This window comes from Haemorhous mexicanus, chromosome 2, assembly GCF_027477595.1.
Source record: "Haemorhous mexicanus isolate bHaeMex1 chromosome 2, bHaeMex1.pri, whole genome shotgun sequence".
In the NCBI taxonomy this organism is placed as follows: domain Eukaryota; kingdom Metazoa; phylum Chordata; class Aves; order Passeriformes; family Fringillidae; genus Haemorhous; species Haemorhous mexicanus.
This window is the reverse complement of record NC_082342.1, coordinates 41663973-41682444: the sequence shown is the minus strand read 5'-3', so window position 1 is coordinate 41682444 and position 18472 is coordinate 41663973. Positions and strand designations below refer to the sequence as shown.

General features: G+C 37.3%; 1 protein-coding gene across 2 annotated transcripts in view; it reads left to right on the top strand.

Moving 5' to 3' along the window:
- The window catches only part of SLC36A4 (solute carrier family 36 member 4), an 88164-nt gene that overhangs the window by 34027 nt on the left and 35665 nt on the right, over positions 1–18472 (top strand). For both annotated transcript variants that reach the window (XM_059838541.1, XM_059838542.1), the window contains 2 exons: positions 2255–2424; positions 8498–8667. In XM_059838541.1, coding sequence (XP_059694524.1) covers positions 2255–2424; positions 8498–8667 — 340 coding nt within the window. The remainder of the gene's footprint in view (positions 1–2254; positions 2425–8497; positions 8668–18472) is intronic.

The following is an 18472-nucleotide window of genomic DNA, read 5'->3' as shown; positions in this document are numbered from 1 at the left end:
GTGAAAACAACTTTGTTAAAATATAAAAAGATTTAAAAGGCAGATATCCTGGTCAGAGTCTGTTACAGACCACATCTCTTTTGTATTCTTCCTGCTGCCCAACACTCATTTGAAAATTGATTTAATTTTTGAAACTCTTCTTTGTTTAAATTTTGCATTCCCCACCAGATCAAGTTACAGTCCAAGTTCAGGTTCTTTTCTGGAGGAACAGCATCAGCAGTGGAGGCTCCGAAATATATAAAGTTAACATGTATAATGCACTTTAATTGAATAGGAATGAAAATTGCCTCTAGATGTGCACCTTTTCAGGGACCTCTCAGTTTCCAAGTGTAAAATTACTTTTTGGGATTTGAAATATAGGAGAAATGGAGCCATGTGGTATAGACTGGCAGTGGTGTTATGCTACTACAAGTCAGGAAGTAAATGTCAGTGGGTGACTAGGAGGAAAGGAATAATTACCATATAGAAAATAATATGCCAGAAATTCAGATATATCAATTTGTTAGTTAATTAGTGGATGAAATCTGCTTTTTTCATAACTCATATTGCTTAAATAGTAAATATTCGGTCAATTAAAAAGCAATTTTGTATGATGAACACTAGCTTTTACAAGGCAACCTTATTGCACTGGGACTGTTTGTCTGTATTAAATATGACATAAGTGCTAACCAGAGATGACAAGCTTCTTTAATTAACTGGGCCATCATCAAATATAACCTGCATGTCTACTGAAAGATAAGCTGAACTGTGAACTTTATTCCACTGTCTGTATTGCTTAGATCTTCATTAGCTAATTTCATCACAGTGATGCCTTTTTGGGACTACCTGAAAACAAAGGCCAGAAAAAATTAAGTGAATAAAAAGTGGTTATATTTATTAAAGGGCCTTCAGGTACATTTAGGGCAGATGAAGGCCCCCCACAGGAGCTACATCCAAAAATGAATGACAGGTCATGGGTTTCCATACTTTTATAAGTTTGGTCCATTTGCGTATTGGGGATTAATCTTCCAGTTACAGCTTCAGGTAATGAAGACATTTTACCCCAAGTTTGCTGCCCCCCAAATCACTTTTGTTTACATCTCTTGGGGCTGAGACAGTAAGGTGTCCTTGATTCCCAGGTCTAGAGAGGAATTGTTTTGTCTGACCAAAATGGGAAAACTGTAACTAACACTCTGTATGGAGTTTAGCATTATACACTAAAGAACTGCAGGATTACAAATATATGAAAAATAGAAAAGCTGAAATCCTAAGGCATCAATAGAAGCTTGGATTTTTCACTTAGATGTAGACATACAGTATTATGTGCCTTCATCTTGGACTATATCCCATATTCAGTATTTGAGATGACTGTACAGTTCTCCTGAAAGAGGTGGGGAAAGTGTGCTTGTCTAGGGGTATCCCTGTGCCTTCAGCTGATGTTTTAATGATCTGTTTTGCTGGTGAAATTGAAAGTGGGAAGAGCAATATGTGAGCTTGTCACTTGGTTTTACTATCTTGCCTGGAAAATTTTGGGTGGGTGTCTAAAAACTTAAATTGGACCTTACTGAGAATATTTTTCTGAATGCTTTAGAGTAAAAGTAAAAGGCAATTCCCTGCAAACTTCATGCAGTAACGGTTGCAACGCCTGTGTCTTCACTTTGAAGTGACAGGCCTGGTGAGATGGCTTGACTATGTGAGGCTCAAAGCACTATGTTTAGGAAAAACAGGGCTTGGTGTGCCTGGCCCTGTTTCTGTCAGAGAGATGAAAAAGAGCATGGGACTGCATTCTGGTAGTCATGGACTCCAGATTCCTTGCTGGGAGGGCTGAGGCTGTGTGCTGAGGCTGAGCTTGTATGTTGGTAGGTTTGTCTGTGATGGAGGCTGACAGTGCAGGCATACCTGACAGGAACAGGAGAAATATCCTTGGATTCTGAAAAATTTTGATGCCACAAAAAAATTGATGTTACTCTCATTGCTTATATATTTTCATCTCAACACCATAAGTTTCTCTTGGCAGTTTTTCTAACCCAGAAATATTGCTATATGATTCCACACTGATGCTTTTTTCCAACCAAAATAAGTGCTTTTCAATAAGCATAGTTTTTCTGTTGGGTACAGGAAGCATTGTGACCATCCAGGCAGTAAAACATTATTGTAGAATAATCTTACTTATTTATGACATAACCTGAATTTTGGAAGTTGGCATTGAAAGAGGGGAGACAAGTAGTTTTACTCTGAGAACATAGAATGTGATTGATTCTCCCTGTATTTCCAGGTACTGCCGTTGGAAAACAGAATGAAGGACAGCACACGTTTCCCCCAGGCACTGAACATTGGGATGGCAATAGTCATGGCACTGTACATCTCGCTGGCCACCCTAGGGTATATGCGCTTTGGGGATGAAGTCAAAGGCAGCATAACTTTAAACCTGCCACAGGATAAGTGGTAAGTGCCTCTGTGATTGAAAAGCAGTAACCTAGAAGGCAGGAATGTTGGAAAGGTTGGCCCATGCCTCAGTGCTATCAGGGTGCTAAGACTTTTAATGTATCCACAATAGAGCTGTGGTCCTAGCCAGTCATTTCTTCTATATTAAAAGGACTTGCATAGGGAGGTGATCAATGATATTATAAATCATTCCATCTCTAGAAGGAGCTAGTTCCAGGACTGTTGAAGGAGGGAATATACAGTTTGCAAGAAACTGTCACGCAGTTCTGAAATGAGCAACTTTTACCTTGGATATCCTGGTAATATAGTGCCCTTTTTTAGTGTAATCACTGAGTTTTGCAGGTGGCCAAATGGAATAGAAGACATCAAAGATGAATAGGTTTGTAGTTCAAGTGCAAGTCCATGGATAGTGCACATGATGAGTTCCTATCAGGAGAATGAAGCTTATGTTTGCCGGTGTCTTGAGGATACTGCAATTTTTTATTTAGCTATTTTTTTTCTTATGTTATGAGGGCTGCACATGTTACGTGCTGAAGATGCACTGAAAATTATTTCAACTGCTGTATAGTTAGTTCTGTATCTGTCTGTGGATGGATATACTCTAGCTATGCTCTAATATAATTTATTTTTTAGTACTTTTGTCTAATAGGCCTAAAATTAGGTATATCAGCAGTGCAAAAGTGCTAAAATTTTTATTAAAAATATTTATTAAAATATTTTATTAAAACTATTAAAATATTTTAATATTTTCACTTTTATTAAAATATTAAAAATATTTTAATATTTTCATTCTGATCAAGTAATGTTTTACAGATTATATACTTGCATCTACTTCTTCAATGTCTGTTGTAGTAGTTTATTAAAGTAGTGAAATCTCAAATTACTGGCAAAAAAAACCCTGCTTAGATGAAATGAATGTTGACTTTTTTATTTTTTGAAAAAGAGGAGAGCACATGTAAAGAACGTTCTCAGTTTTTAAGTGTTACTTTTTAACTTTCTTTTCTTCCTTTTCATTCCTTGGAGTCAATGTGAACTATGCATTTTTAATATTCTTAAGAAGTTTTTTTTAATTGCCAGACTGATTCCAATGTTTAATATATGAGAGTATAAAAAATGTGTCTTGAAGGATGAATGATTTTTCATTGCTAGAACTTTCAACTATTTCTGCCTGTTTTCTTGCTTTGTTTTTATATTGCTGTTGTAAAAACTGAGATTTGGGCCCCTTCCTTCTTTCCGCCACTTCTTTCCGCCACTTCTTTCTGCCACTTCCTTCCACCCCTTCCTTCCACCCCTTCCTTCCTTCCTTCCTTCCTTCCTTCCTTCCTTCCTTCCTTCCTTCCTTCCTTCCTTCCTTCCTTCCTTCCTTCCTTCCTTTCTTCCTTCCTTCCGCCACTTCCGCCACTTCCGCCACTTCCGCCACTTCCGCCACTTCCGCCACTTCCTTCCGCCACTTCCGCCACTTCCTTCCGCCACTTCCTTCCGCCACTTCCTTCCTTCCGCCACTTCCTTCCTTCCGCCACTTCCTTCCTTCCGCCACTTCCTTCCTTCCGCCACTTCCTTCCTTCCTTCCTTCCTTCCTTCCTTCCTTCCTCCCTTCCTCCCTTCCTCCCTTCCTCCCTTCCTCCCTTCCTCCCTTCCTCCCTTCCTCCCTTCCTCCCTTCCTCCCTCCCTCCCTCCCTCCCTCCCTCCCGCCACTTCCTCCCTCCCTCCCTTCCTCCCTTCCTCCCTTCCTCCCTTCTGCCACTTCCTTCCTTTTCCTTCCCCTTCCTCTTCCCTCCCTCCAAGATGGAATGCCCTTAAGTTAAAGAAGGCAAGTTTGAATTACAAATTAGTAAAAAATTCTGTAGTGGGAGGGTGGTGAGGCACTGGAACAGGTTGCCCAGAGAGGTTGTGGACTCCCCATCCCTGGAATGTTAAAGACCAAGCTGAACGGGGTTCTGAGTAACCTGATCTAGTGAAAGGTACTACCCATGGCAGGAGAGTTGGAACTGGATGATCTTTGAGGTTCCTTTAAACCCAAACCATTCTTTGATTTTCTGACATAAAAAAAAAACCCCACAAAACCAGAAATCTGCAAATGTTCACTGTATCTATTCTGTGTGATGCAGCTGAAAGGAAAAATACTTATATTTCTAATATAACATGGCAGTCCTTGTTGTTTATAAGATTAGTGAAAAGCTTGTTATGAATGGTAGCTTTGGGTTTATTTGTGCCGTGAAGAGAGGTGTTATTAAAAAACAGGGAGTGAGAGGAATTTGGAATAAGCTAAGGTTGCTACTCACTGTTGTTTTTTATTGTGCTCATGCAGGCAACAGAATGAACTTTATTCTGCATCCCTGCTGTCTACCAGAGCTGTTCACATAGGAGTTTTCAAATAGCTCTTGGCTACAGTGCAGATGTGATGATGATGATATTTGTGCTGATGGCTTTGCAGGCCTAATGCAAGGAAACAGATAATAAAAGAGATGGAAACTGGTGCTCTGTAGGGTTGGAAATTGGCATTATAAGCGTAATAACCTCAAAGCTACTCAGGGCACATATCCACAGTTAACAAAGTCATCTGTTTTTGTCTTACCCTGGAGAGTACCCCAGAGCACCAAACAAAATTAGGAGAAGCAGCTCAGTGGGTGCGTTCAGGGACTGTGATGTACGATGCCATTGCTGTGCAGGACTGTGGGTCTACCTGATACAGTACTGAGGGACAAATGGCTGCAATTAACTGGGCTAGCAAAACAAATTTCCAGTGAACTGTAGGACAGTATTTTGCTGTTTGGTCCTCATATAAAAAGCCAGTAAGTTGCCAGTTTGAACCAGAGAAATTGCAAGGAGCAGAAGAATTTTTTCATAAGAAGCCAGACAGGCGAAAGATCTGGAATGTATCTAAGCAGTGAGACTTGGCTTATGTGGTTAATTCCAGCTGGACAACCCCTGTCTTAAAAATAAGCTGTTCCTGATAAAGATAATTACGTTAAAATTCTGCTACTTTCTGAGTTTTATTTGATGTTCTCACAGATGAATTGACTGGAAGGCATACACAGGCCCTAGACTAGTTAAGTTCTTAAGTTTAATTTAAATAGAGGACTACTTGTATTAAAAAAAAATCCTGCTAGATTGGTGCTTTTGGATAAATGACTTGGTGCTGTTCTATTTTAGATGGTGTTTGGGAGTACAAATTGTCACTCAGCATAGTATATTACTTAGAATATGTTGAAAATTGACTTAAAGAGTAGTTTTCAGTATTTGAAGATGTAAATTGTAGAAAATTCTGCTTTAATACTTTTTAGTATCCTTGGTTAGGGTCTCATAGTTTCATAAAATGGTTTCAGTTGGAGAGGAACTTTAAAGATCATCTGTTCTGATCCCTCTGCCATGAGCAGAGAAATCTTTCATAAGACCAGGTTGCTCCAAGCTCCATCCAGCCTGGCCATGAGCACTTCCAGGAATGGGACATTCACAGCTTCACTATCCTCATTGTCAAAAATTTCTTCTTTGTTCTCCTTTGGGTTCTTGTCTTCTTGAGGCTGAATATGAAGGTTCTTTCCACCACCTGTTCTTTGTTAAGATATAAGTGAGTCTTGGTGCAACAGTTCCCTTACTGTGAACCCCAAAGGTTATTGACTATACAAACATTGGTGTGTTGAAGTTCAACAAGACTTCACATGGGACTAGTTCAGGTGAAAGCTTCACATAATTATTGCTCTGTTTGGTCTAGCTGTGTTGTTCTGCAAGTTTTGTTGCACTGCTTGCCAATGTTTCTACCCTTAAAATGGGTGTAATGAAATTTAAAATGAAGAATAGAAAAGAGGTTTAGCACATATGAATGATTTAGTTTTTTATTAAAAGTTAGCCTAAGGAGTCATCTTTTTCTGATTGGAATATAATATTAAATTACTAGTAAAATCATCTCAGTAATATAAAAATTATTTTTTTAATTTGGAAAGTTTTAATCCTCATAGAGCTTTAGAAAAATAGTGTAATGGAGATGCTTACTAATCCTGTTTTTGAATATATTTTAGAAATTACATTTGTAAATGCTTGGGGTAGTCTGAAGCCTGAGGAGTAGAGGTGAATTCTGGGTATCTGGTCAGCTAAAATTTAATCAGCTAAAATCTATCTAAACTTCTGGAATAAGGACAATCTTGATGGCCTCTTGTTCCCTCTCAATTTCTAAAAGCTGCTCAGCAGTCAAAAAGATGTGTGTCACAAAAGCAGCAGCTTCTAAACTAGCTAGACCATTATGTCAGCATGTAAACTGGTGCAATAGCTTTTCTGTCCATTCGATTGTGCCCTTGGAGATTCCCTGAGTTGTGTACAGTGATGGCCACACCTTTGATACAGATAATTTAAGACCTATTAGTCAAAATACATTTTTTTAGTTGAAGCTTATTTTTCTTTTCTTCCTCATATTATAGAATCATAGAAAGTATGGTGGAAAAGACCTGAGGTGTACAGATAAAAGTTTTGCCATGCCGTGCCATTTGGCCATAGGATAAGGGGCCAAAAGCAGTCCTGGGTGGATTTTATTTACTAATGCAGATACAGACTGTGATACTCAAAGAGAGAATGCTTTAAGTGACCCCTGCCAGGCTTTGAGAGATACAAAGGTTAAGGTCCTATTTGTTCTTTCCCTACTCTTGCTGGTGTTTTTTATTTTCTTACTTATGCATTCACAGAATCACTAGGTTGGAAGAGACCTTCAAGATCATTAAGTCCCACCCATGCCCTAAGACATCAACTAAACCATGGCCCTGAGTGCCACATCCAGTCTTTTCCTAAACACATCCAGAGATGGTGACTCTACCACCTCCCCAGGCCAACTATTCCAGAACTTTATCACCCTTTCAATAAAAAACTTTTCCTAATATCCAGCCTATATTTCCCTTGGTGCAGCTTGAGGCTGTGTCCTCTGGTTCTGTCAGCTGCTGCCTGGAGAAAGAGACCAATCCCCACCTGGCTACAGCCACCTTTCAGGGAGTTGTAGAGAGTGATAAGGTCACCCTGAGTCTCCTTTTCTGCAGGCTAAACACCCCCAGCTCCCTCAGTCGTTCCTCACAGGGTTTGTGTTCCCAGCCCTTCACCAGCCTCGTTGCCCTCCTCTGGACGTGCTCGAGTGTCTCAATGTCCTTCCCAAACTGAGGGGCCAGAACTGGACACAGCACTCAAGGTGTGGCTTCACCAATGACAGGTACAGGGGAAGGATGACCTCCCTGGGCCTGCTGGCCACACTGTTCCTGACACAGGCCAGGATGCCACTGGCCTTCTTGGCCACCAGGGCACACTGCTGGCTCCTGTTCAGCTGGCTGTCAGCACCCCCAGGTCCCTTTCTGCCTGGGCACTGTCCAGCCACGCCACCCCAGCCTATAATGTTGCAGGGGGTTATTGTGGCCAAAATGCAGGACTGGGCACTTGGATTTATTGAACTTCATCCTACTGGGCTGTGCCCATCCATCCAACCATTCCAGTCTCTCTGCAGAGCTCTCCTACCTTCCAACAGATCAACACATGCTCCCAGCTTAGTGTAGTCTGCAAATTTACTAATGAAAGTCTCAATCCCCTCATCCATGTCATCAATAAAGATGTTGGCTTTGCATCAGTTGAACATCTTTTTAAGGACTGAAGTAATGAACCAAACCCTCACCCAAGATTTTATAATGTCCATAGAAAGAAAATCATACAAAGAGACTCAATTTCTGTCAGTTTGCTGCAAGTAATGACAAATGCTTGTAATAATGTGGCACGAATTAAAAATATATCTAAATTTAAACCTTTTGAAGGCATGGATAGGTCTTTGTCATTTGTTTACTCAGCCACAAGTAACAGTGGTAAGAATGTGTGCCCTTTATTGGAAGATTTACTCTAGTTGGCTTATCTTCTGCAATTTCTTAGGCAGTTAAAATATATTCATGTTTTCTGGAGAAAAAAAAAAGTCATATATATGTGTGTGTGTGTGTGTGTGTGTGTGTGTGTGTGTGTGTGTATGTGTGTATCTATCTCCCTAGGGCCATTATCAAGTGAATTTTTTATGATGAATTTGCAACTTACATACTTACATGACTGTAAATGTTTTCAACAGGTTGTATCAGTCTGTGAAAATTCTGTACTCCTTTGGGATTTTTGTTACATACTCGATTCAGTTCTACGTCCCTGCAGAGATTCTTATTCCAGTTGTCACTTCCAGAGTGAGGCAGAAGTGGAAGTTACTCAGTGAGCTTGTGGTGAGAGCACTGTTAGTCTGCTCAACCTGTAAGTATGTGCAGAACATCCATTAAAAAACTTGCTATTGCACTTTGTTGAGACCTGCTTATTTAAATATATGTTTTGTTGTTTATTTTTCTGGAGGCTAGCAAACATGAAATTTTGTTTCAATACTTTACTACATTTTGACTTTTATGAACAAATGAAACTAATGTTGTATTTGTATTTTAACCACATTTTTTTAGTAGGTGTGACCAATTATTTGACAACAATATATTTTGCTGGTAATACCCTAAAGCTGCCAACTGGAAAATAAAGCTTTCTCAAATAATTTTTTTTAAGTGAGATACACATTGCTGAGATTTGTCAGCATTTATCTATGGGATTTTCAGTACATGCTTGTCGTGGGGAAATTGTTTCTGTTTTGTTGATCTGAGGATTAAGCCTAAAGGTGTGCTGGGTCTGTATCCGTAAAGCAGCATTGGCAAACATGGATGCCTGGTCACGGAGTTCCTGAAGTGCCACTTATTTTAGGATAATGCTCCAAAGTGGTTTTGCATCTCTACCTTCACTGCCTGTTACTCCTATTGTTTTTCTTGCTTGTCCCCTTATCTTCCCTCCTGCTGTGTCCCTGCTTTCTCACAGCTGCTTGGGATGTGCTAGTGGGAGTCAGCAGAGCTGACATTGAATGGTGAGTGTGGTCTCATCCAGGAATCAATACTCCTGAAGATAATGAACTGTGGGGGAAGTTCAGCTTTGCCTTTACAGCTCCCAGCCAAAGTGCTCAATAACATAGCAACCTTTTCTCAGAGACAGTATTTAAAAAATTGTTTCTAGTACAAAGCTGGCTTCTTGACTTGACCATTTGTACTGAAATAAGCTGTTAATATCTTAAAAACAAACAAAACTGATAAATAAGAAAAAAAATGCTAAACCTTGTGTTTTAGGGGAAAGTATTGATGAAAGAGAAGATATTAAGTTTATTGTCTCCATTCCCTTGATGAATGCAGTAGCTAATGTGCTGGATGACATCTAAGAATTGTTGTAAAAGAAAACTTTAACATCCATGAGATCTTCTTAAGGTCGAGCTTTTAGAGAAAAACAGTTTAATGTCAGTGCAATTTAATTACTACAGTAAGCAAAGAGAAATACCATCAATCTAATAACTTGCAGCTCTGAAAATACATCTGCTTTGTGAAACTAACAAAATAAAAAGAAAACCCAAATTTTTCTTGAATGATGAACTACATATCCCCTGAAGCATCATATAGCCTATTTCATCCATTTCAGGTGATGAAGGTGTTAAGATTTTAGGATTGAGGATACATGAGTAGCTCTTGTAATACTTGGGAGACATCTAGATCAAAAAGCTTCAAGGTTCAAAGCACTTCTTAGAGTCACCAGTAAGATCTCAAGTCCTAACCACGCCTTGCTGTCATGAGGCTCTTGACTTCTACTCAATCTCTGTTGCCCTTTATGTGCCCATTACCACCTGCCCTGGTAATGATATCACAATAGATTTGAAAAGCTAAAAATGTTATATATCCAAACTGTGGCTTACACTCAAAGGCTTCAAGGATTTATAGGTGAAAGATAGTTCCATGTATGTGTCTGATGAGAAGAGCCACTGGTGAACAGGCTTAAAGGCACATTTCCGTGATTGACTTGGGAAAATTATAAATGACTTCATAATATAAATGACTTCATAATAGGTTTTTTCCTTAATTTTATCCTTAACCTTTGTAGTTTCTGGGTAGTCGGAAAAGAGAAAACTGGGAAACAATGTCCAAAAAAAGAAAGTAGAAAAAGAAAGGAAATTAGTTATATATATGTAAAGATACATATATACAAAAGATATAGCTATATACATAAAGATGTAGCATTAGAATGCTCTGCCTTTATGTCTTTGAAAAAAAATATGTATAGTAAAATTGTACCTAGCGTATGCCATTGCAACTTACCTGTGATATGAATCTCTGAAATGGAGCTGCTGAAGTGTTATGGGTGTTACTGGGATATTTGAGGATATTAAATTGTTTGCTTCAAGGCACAAAAAAGTAACATTAAAAGTTTGCTCTTAAAGGTTTGATATTTGCCATGCTGTTGTGTGATGTGTTGTGTTAACCTAATGGCATTTCAGGTTTTTCCCAAATGGTTTCTACAACTTGTATGCATGCAGTAGCTGTAATACTTTTTCGCCAACAATTGTGTAAGCTCCCATGCTTACATTCATCTTCATTTTTCATTGAAGCACTGGTTTTAAACAGAATTAATTTAAATAGCATCACTTTTCACTTAGCTGCACTTTGTCTAACTGCAGTTAGACAACGCAGTTCCTAAAATGATACAGAAAGTGTTTCTTTAATAGAAAGTAAAAATCCAAAACCTTTTAAATTGAATTTTAGAAATTAAATGGTTTTGATATCGGTGACGGAGTGTGTTGTAATGTCTGGACCATTCAGAGGTCATACACTGATTAAAGGGAATCTGCTTGCTTGAAAATAGTTCTTTGAGAAGAGGAACTTCAGCTGTGGTCCTAGTAGCTAGCACATTAGTTTTTTAAGAGAAGACATGAAAAATCACTTATTACTAATTCTTGGGGCTTTTGCATTACTCAAAAATTATGTCATTCTTTTATTGTTGGAGTGTATGACAAACTTTTTTTGGAAGAGGCAGACCAGGAGTCTTTTTTTTTGTCATTTTTTTCTGGTCTGCTAAGGTTTGTTTTAAGTAAGGATTTGGCGACTGACTGGGGATGTAGCACACACCCAAGAGCCATCTGTGTTGCTTAGGGTTTTTCATTACTTACTTGCTCACTTTTGAACACTTAGCATTGCAGGAGAATGATCACAAGAATCTTCTGCATTTTTAGATTTTCCTGTTTTTCTTCAGCTTTTTTCTATTTTGTTTGCAAGAGACAAATGTCTCTTCATCTTTGCTTGGATTTCACTGGAGATGGTGTAGCAAGTTGGAAGATCCCACCATACTTCATAAATCCTGACATAAACCATTGTTTTACAAACTAGGGGAGCACCTGGTGCACTGAGTGGAGGGGTGAGCTAAGCTTGTGCTAAAAGTCCAGCCTAGAGCTGGAGCCTGGGTTTGGTGGATGCTGAAAGCAGGTGGGACCTGGATGTCTAGCTAGCTAGGCAGAAATAGGATTGAAAGTTGGACTAGGCATCACTGTGGTGGGCTAAGTTAGAAATTGGGAACACAAGAAAATAGAAGGAATAGGACAAGAGTCCCCATGGGATTTGGAAAATGCTAGAAGAGATACGCAGGTGCAATTTTGTGTGGGTACTGCCTTGGTATTTGTGGTATTTGAATGTCAGATAACCTCAGTGCTCTGAAATGTTTGTCAGGGGAAATTTTTTATAATGTTGAAAGTATTTACCCAGATTTTACATATTTAAAACACATGTTACAAATATAGTTAGGATCTGTGTTTGTGGCATCTGCTTGGGTGAAGGCTGGGCATCATGCCCAAGGTTCAGCTCTTAGCCAGACCTGTTACATGATAGGATTGTATGTCCAGCACATTGGGATTAACTGTTGAAGTGTGAAGCTTTCTTACTCTGCTTCTGAAGGAACTGGCCCATCCTGGATGAATTTTTAAAAGATCATTTAATATTTTTATGTAGAAAGCTGTAAGTTTTATCTTTCCAGAGGTCAGCTTGTCTCAGAGAGCAAGAAAAAACCCTTTTAATGAAAATCAGTTCTGTTATGCCCATTGCTTGAAATAAACTGCTGTTTCATCATGAGTGTTCTTTACTCTCTCTTGCTCACTTGTACTGAGATCATGGTGATTCTGGGAGGGGAAAATTTGGAGAGGTTTTGTTCAGCTTAAGCAATTAATTCCTCCTGTATTAAAAGCTTCAAAATATGCTGAGAACTTGGAGATTGAGAGATGATCTGCTAAGCTTTAGTCAGTGTTGATGCTAAATGGCATCAGACATATTCACTTCTGATGCCTCACAGTAGAAATTGTGGTAAAAAATTTAGGATGGGGCAAGACTATAAGTTTCCTTTAGAATGAAAATTTAAATATCTCATTGTCTAGGAAAGGCCTCCTCATGTCTTCTGACTGAAGGGCACTGAAATTAAATCTGCTTGCTGGATGTGTTAGAAGAAGTATGGGAAGGAAAAAAGTAGTATTGAGAAAATATTTCATCTGAAAAGGTGGCAGCAAATCCATGAAGTAAGGGAATAAAATAGAAGGGAACAATTCTGGCATTACTTTCATTTTTAAAGAATAAGTTGTGTTTGATTTATTAAAGATAGTAGGGAAAGAATTTTTTTTTTTGTGAATTGCTAAAAGCTGCTGAAGAATATCAGCAAGTATAATGGAGAAAACTGGAGCTGAGCATTAATAGTATCTTTCATCCACACAAGAAGTTTAGAATATTATTCTTTTAATAGCTTAATTTAGGGCTGTGTTCCTTCAGCCACGGTTTTCTTGTTAAAAGGTAAATTAAGAAATACTGCATTTGCATGTGGATGTGGAGATATCACTTGAATTGTCAGCTGTTTTGATTATTACCTTGAAATGAAAGAAATTTAATTGAAGGGCTGATCCAGCTGAGCATGAACGGAGCTGTTACTGAGCTGCTTGCCATTAAGTCTGAGTTTAGTGTATAATTTTACCAAGAGGAGAATAAATGCATTACTCAGTTGAGCTTATCAGTTACGTTTTCTAAATATTTCCCTGTTTGAACTGTACCTGGTTTTAGAAAAGAACAGTTCTTCATGCTGAACAATTAGACACAAGATAAAATTATGTTTACCAGATGTCTTACACTGTTTATTGACATTGTGCCAAAAAAAATACTTGCTTAGAGTAGCTGCAGGAAAGGTAACATGAAGGAGTTTTAAGGTCTAATAATGCATACTCTTAGGATAAACTAATAATCATTTATAGAGAAGAGGCTTATGTATCAGTTATTAGACACAGATTTTTTTTTTTAATAAGAGTTTGTTAATTTCAGAGAGTAATATTAATGACAGAAAAGTGGAATAGTTAAATTAGTGATTTAGGAAAATTCCAGATGGGATATAAAATATTTGTTTGCACTGCTAACAGCTCCATCAACATAAAATAATTGTTTATGAATTGTCAAAGGAATAAAATAAAATTTTTGATTAATTCAGTTAATTTTTCCCCACTGTGCATTGGGGTTTTATCTGGGGCTTTTTTGGATGTGGGGAGCTGTGAGCATAATTCTTGCTTCCAAGTAGAAGATCCTGTATTGTGGTTTTAAGTTGAGAGATGATCATTGGGTGGTTTTTTGCCATATGCTTGGGCATGAGAAATACATATGTGAAATCAGATTTTTTTCAACCTTTGCAAGAAGAATTAAGCTCTTAATTTCAGGGTTAATATATCCTGATTATGAGTCCTTTCTATTTATGTGCTGTTATCAATTGTCTTATGAGTTTCCATTGGTGTAGGCATCAATTTATGGACATATAGTAACATACATTCTTTTTAACAGTGCAAACATTAAAAAAATTTTTTAACCCAACTTTAATATATGGATACCAGATATCTGTGGTTTATGATTAATGCTTAAATGTTATGGTTTATTTGAATAAACCACAGAAGTGTTTCTTACTGCTCATTGTTCTAGAGACATTAGTGTGTGAATACATTTTCCAAATAAAGCTGTAAGGGCTAGCAGAATGGTCTAATGCTAGTATTCATCATTGCAAAATTTTATATTTTAAAAGCTGTATATAGAAAGTTTAGGTTGTAAAGTAAATTCCTGAAAAGCTAAAACAAGTCCTGCTTTATCAGTTTGGAGGGTTTTTTAATTACTTTGGTGTATGTTGGATTTCTTCTGTTCGGGTGTTAGTTAGGTTTCTAAATGAATTTTGGTTTTGAACTTCAGATTTTGGAGTACAGTTCTTTTAAAAAATAAATTATGGGAAAGAAAGAAAAGTATGAGCTTGAATATTGGGCAATTGATATATTCAAGAACTGTCTGGACACAATCCTGTGCCATGTGCTCTGGGATGGCCCTGCTTGAGCAGGGAGGTTGGACCAGATGACCCACTGTGGCCCTTTCCAACCTTACTCATGTGACTCTGTGATTCTATGATTTGTGATTGAGGTGAAAAATGGACTTCAAAATTTTGAAAGATTTGTAATAAGAAAATGAAAAAGTCATTTAGGGCTTGTAATGAAATTTGCTTGATTTTTGTTCTGCGACATTTGTTCCATAATTTACAAAACAAATGAAGAACAAATAGTTTAGCAGTTCATTCAGGTATTCTGAAACAGTTGATCATATTCTGGAACAGTAATTATTTTAATTTTTAAATTATTTGCATTAACTTTTTAATTATTAATATTTTTCAAAACAATTTATTATTCCTTTTTGAAGACTCCTTTGTAAATTGTATTCACTTATGGTGAAGTGCAAGTAGAAGATTGCTAATACTATTTACAGTGTAAACCAATGTGTAAGTCGCTGCTCTGGAGATTTGAGGTCATGCCTGGCATAAATTTCAAAGTGCTCCATGTGTAAAGACTTGTCTAATTTAGCATGGAGAACTCTGTTGTCTGCACCTCTACAGCTGCAGTGGTTATCCAGGCTAGACTCCTTGGAAGCAAGAGAGAGGAGAAGGTGCTTGGAAGGGTGCAAATTGTCCAATCTGGTTCACATATTTGCTTCTGGACAAGTTGAACTGGACCACAGAAGTGCTTATTCCCTTCTTTGGCATGTTTGAAGGAATATAGGTGAGAAATATAAAATATATCCAGCATTTGATATGATGAATTCTTCTCAGGAGAGTGAGAAGTGGTGCTGAGTATATCATGCTCAGTTGCCTGCAGTTAAATCCCATTTTCCCTTTCTAACAATAATTTTAAAACTAATCAAGCCGGCTTTTATTTTTTAGTTCCACTCTCTATTTTCTGTCTGTGTGCTTACAAATATACTGAAGTAGTGATGTGAAAATTCTTTGTCCAAATAACAACAACATAATATATATATATGTATTCTCTAGCTCATAGAAAGTGAACTTTATTTGTAATATTTCAATAATTCATGAATTTGTGTTTCTCTATTATTTTAGCCCATTATATTTCTATGCATGAACTGACTTAGAAGAGAAGGTCATTTATCAGGTTTCTTCTTAAATGTCATACACGAGCCAGTGATTTTCTGTCATGCTTAGTGAGTAGAGCAGCTATTTTTGTATGTACCCCTTATGCATTTTACATCTATTCACTGCCTCATAGACTTGAAATTTCCTTTAAGATCCAGAGTTTCCTAAGGGGAAAGTAAAGGATTCAGCAGATGGAAAAACATCAGTTTCTACGTGCACAGTTAAGAGGAAATAGATAACAGTGCTTGGCATTTTAAAAATCTCCCCATTTTTTTCCAGGACATTGGCATATGTCTTCCTTCCAACACAGAATTGAAAAGTATTTTGAGTTCATGGACATACCAAAAGTAATAGCATTTCGTGCTTTGCTTAGGTGTTTATTCTGAGTTGAGTGTGTTGAATATTAATCTGTATGTTTTCACTTGATAAGGTCCCTCAGTGTAGATGTTGTGATTATGAGCAATATTTACTGCTGCAGAAAGTCTAAGGAACCTGTAGCACAAATGCCATCCCATTCACTTTTTATTCCTTTTGTTTTCAGCATCATGTTCAAAGATTCAGTAGTTTGTTCCTTCATGTTGTATCCTGCAAACGTTATTCTGTCTAGGTTTTTTTTTAAACCTGCAAGTTTTCCTAGAGCTGACTTGCAATGTCAGGCACAAACAGAAAAGCTGTTTTCTAGAGTTTAGGGGATGGGGAGAGAAGGAGGAATACTTCTACAATATACTTTTATGATATGTGAGTCAAATTAACATCTTACGCTTACAAATGTAGAATATCTTCTCTCTTGTCTTTGGTTTTCTTTATCCCACCACAGCACATAATTCCATATTCTTCATCATGCTGGCTCTAGCATCCAGTCAGAAAAGAGCAGATTGGCTTCACAGATCAGCACAACCCCCCCTCTTCTCTGTTTAACTATATTGTGTATTTTTTCCTTCAGCAATAAATGGAACATACCGTGTTTTGACTTGCAGTAATGCTCACTGATAAAACTCTTCTGTTGTCACAATAATGTTGTTTTGATGTCAAAATTTCTGTGTCTTGTTCTTTGAGGTTGAATGATGTTCTTATTGAACATGTAGTATTGTGGTAAGGTTATCTTAGCTATAGTTATTCCTTCAGTAAAAGATACCTTGAATCATTTTCCTGTCCTACTAAACTGGTGTGAACCTTCTTACTGAAGACTCCTTTGTTCAAAGTCAGATTTCCAAAGGAATTATGTATATACAATTATTCCATCAACATTTCCCCCACAAGTGGCTTTGTCTTTGCTGGAATAAGATCAGATGCCATATTTTTGTTCTTACTGCTTTTTTATTCCCCTCACTGGTACCTCACCATGATCTTGTTGGTTGCATCTTCTGTGACTTTTCAGATTTCAACCTCCCATTTCTGCTCTTTTTGTAAAGCTTCTCACTCTTGTGTTCTGTTTTTATCCACTACTTATTTAGTAACCATAAACTTTATATTTTGTAACTTTGCTGCATTTGTTTTTACATTTTTATTTCTATGCCTTTCCCTGTATTTTATGTTTTACTTGTTGGACATAATTCATCTGTAATACCAGACAAGAAGCCAGAGGATTATTAGTATAAATGCATCAAATGAGCCATTACTATTATGTGACAAGTAATCAATTTGACACGATGTATTCCAGATCTAAAATCTAAGTGGTGAAGGAAGCTTTTATGTGGTTTATGCAATTATGTGGTTTATGTTTACTTTAATTATCCCTATTTCATAGCTACACACTATATTTCTTGCCGGAAGGCAAAGTTATTGCAAATGCTTGCTGCACCCCTGAGAATATGGCAGGAGTTTAATTTTACGACCTGATACTTAAGCATATAGGCTAGGCTAGAATAATTTACTGTTGAGTTAAATGTACATTCTAAGTGTATGTGGAGTGTGATTTAGCATTTTTATCCTATTTCAAGGTGGCCATATAGAAGTTACTTACTTTGTGGAAGTGTCCAGTAGAATTAGGATGCAGCTCAGAGACATGAATAGCTTTTGATTACAGAAGCACAGATTCTAGATTTATTACTTTTAGAAAAAAGAGGTAGTAATTTTGGACTTCACTGCATTAATTAAAGTCCTGTCTGTTCAGTTAGCTAATTTTAAACAAATTCAAGTCAAAATAATGAGCTAGAAAGAAATTGCAAGGCAGCTAGCTGGGGTTAAGGAAAGGTTAAAGTATCATGAATGAAAACTAAAATTATTCATTTTTGTGGCTCTGTTGAGCTGGATATCTAAGATATAATTCTTATTCATCTTTGTGCCAAATAAACTGTAGAGTAGTACTAAATTAACCTGCCTTTCAAGGATATGAGAGTTTGCTGTGGAATTAGGAGAAACTATGAATTATTTGGCAGTGTTAACATTTATTCAGTAGGAGAAAAGTAACCAGAATCCTTTATGTTTTGGGTTATCCCACGTACATTTCCATGAGTCACTGTTTTAGAAACAACTTTATATCTTTTTTTAATTGCTGAAAGGAACTACTGTCCCATGTAGCTCTGGTGGTGTCTACTTCAAAGCAGAGAAGAGTACCTGAAGTGTTGGGCATATCCACCTTGATTGTAAAGATGAATCCAGTAAGTTACTATCATTGCTCTTTTATCTGTGTGTTTAAAATTTGCTTTTTTCTGTGTTGCATTTTTCAAGCTGGAGCTTTTAAGTGCCATTCTTTTGTCTGCTAGTTTTAAGGATCCTTTTGTACACATATTTTATTCCACCT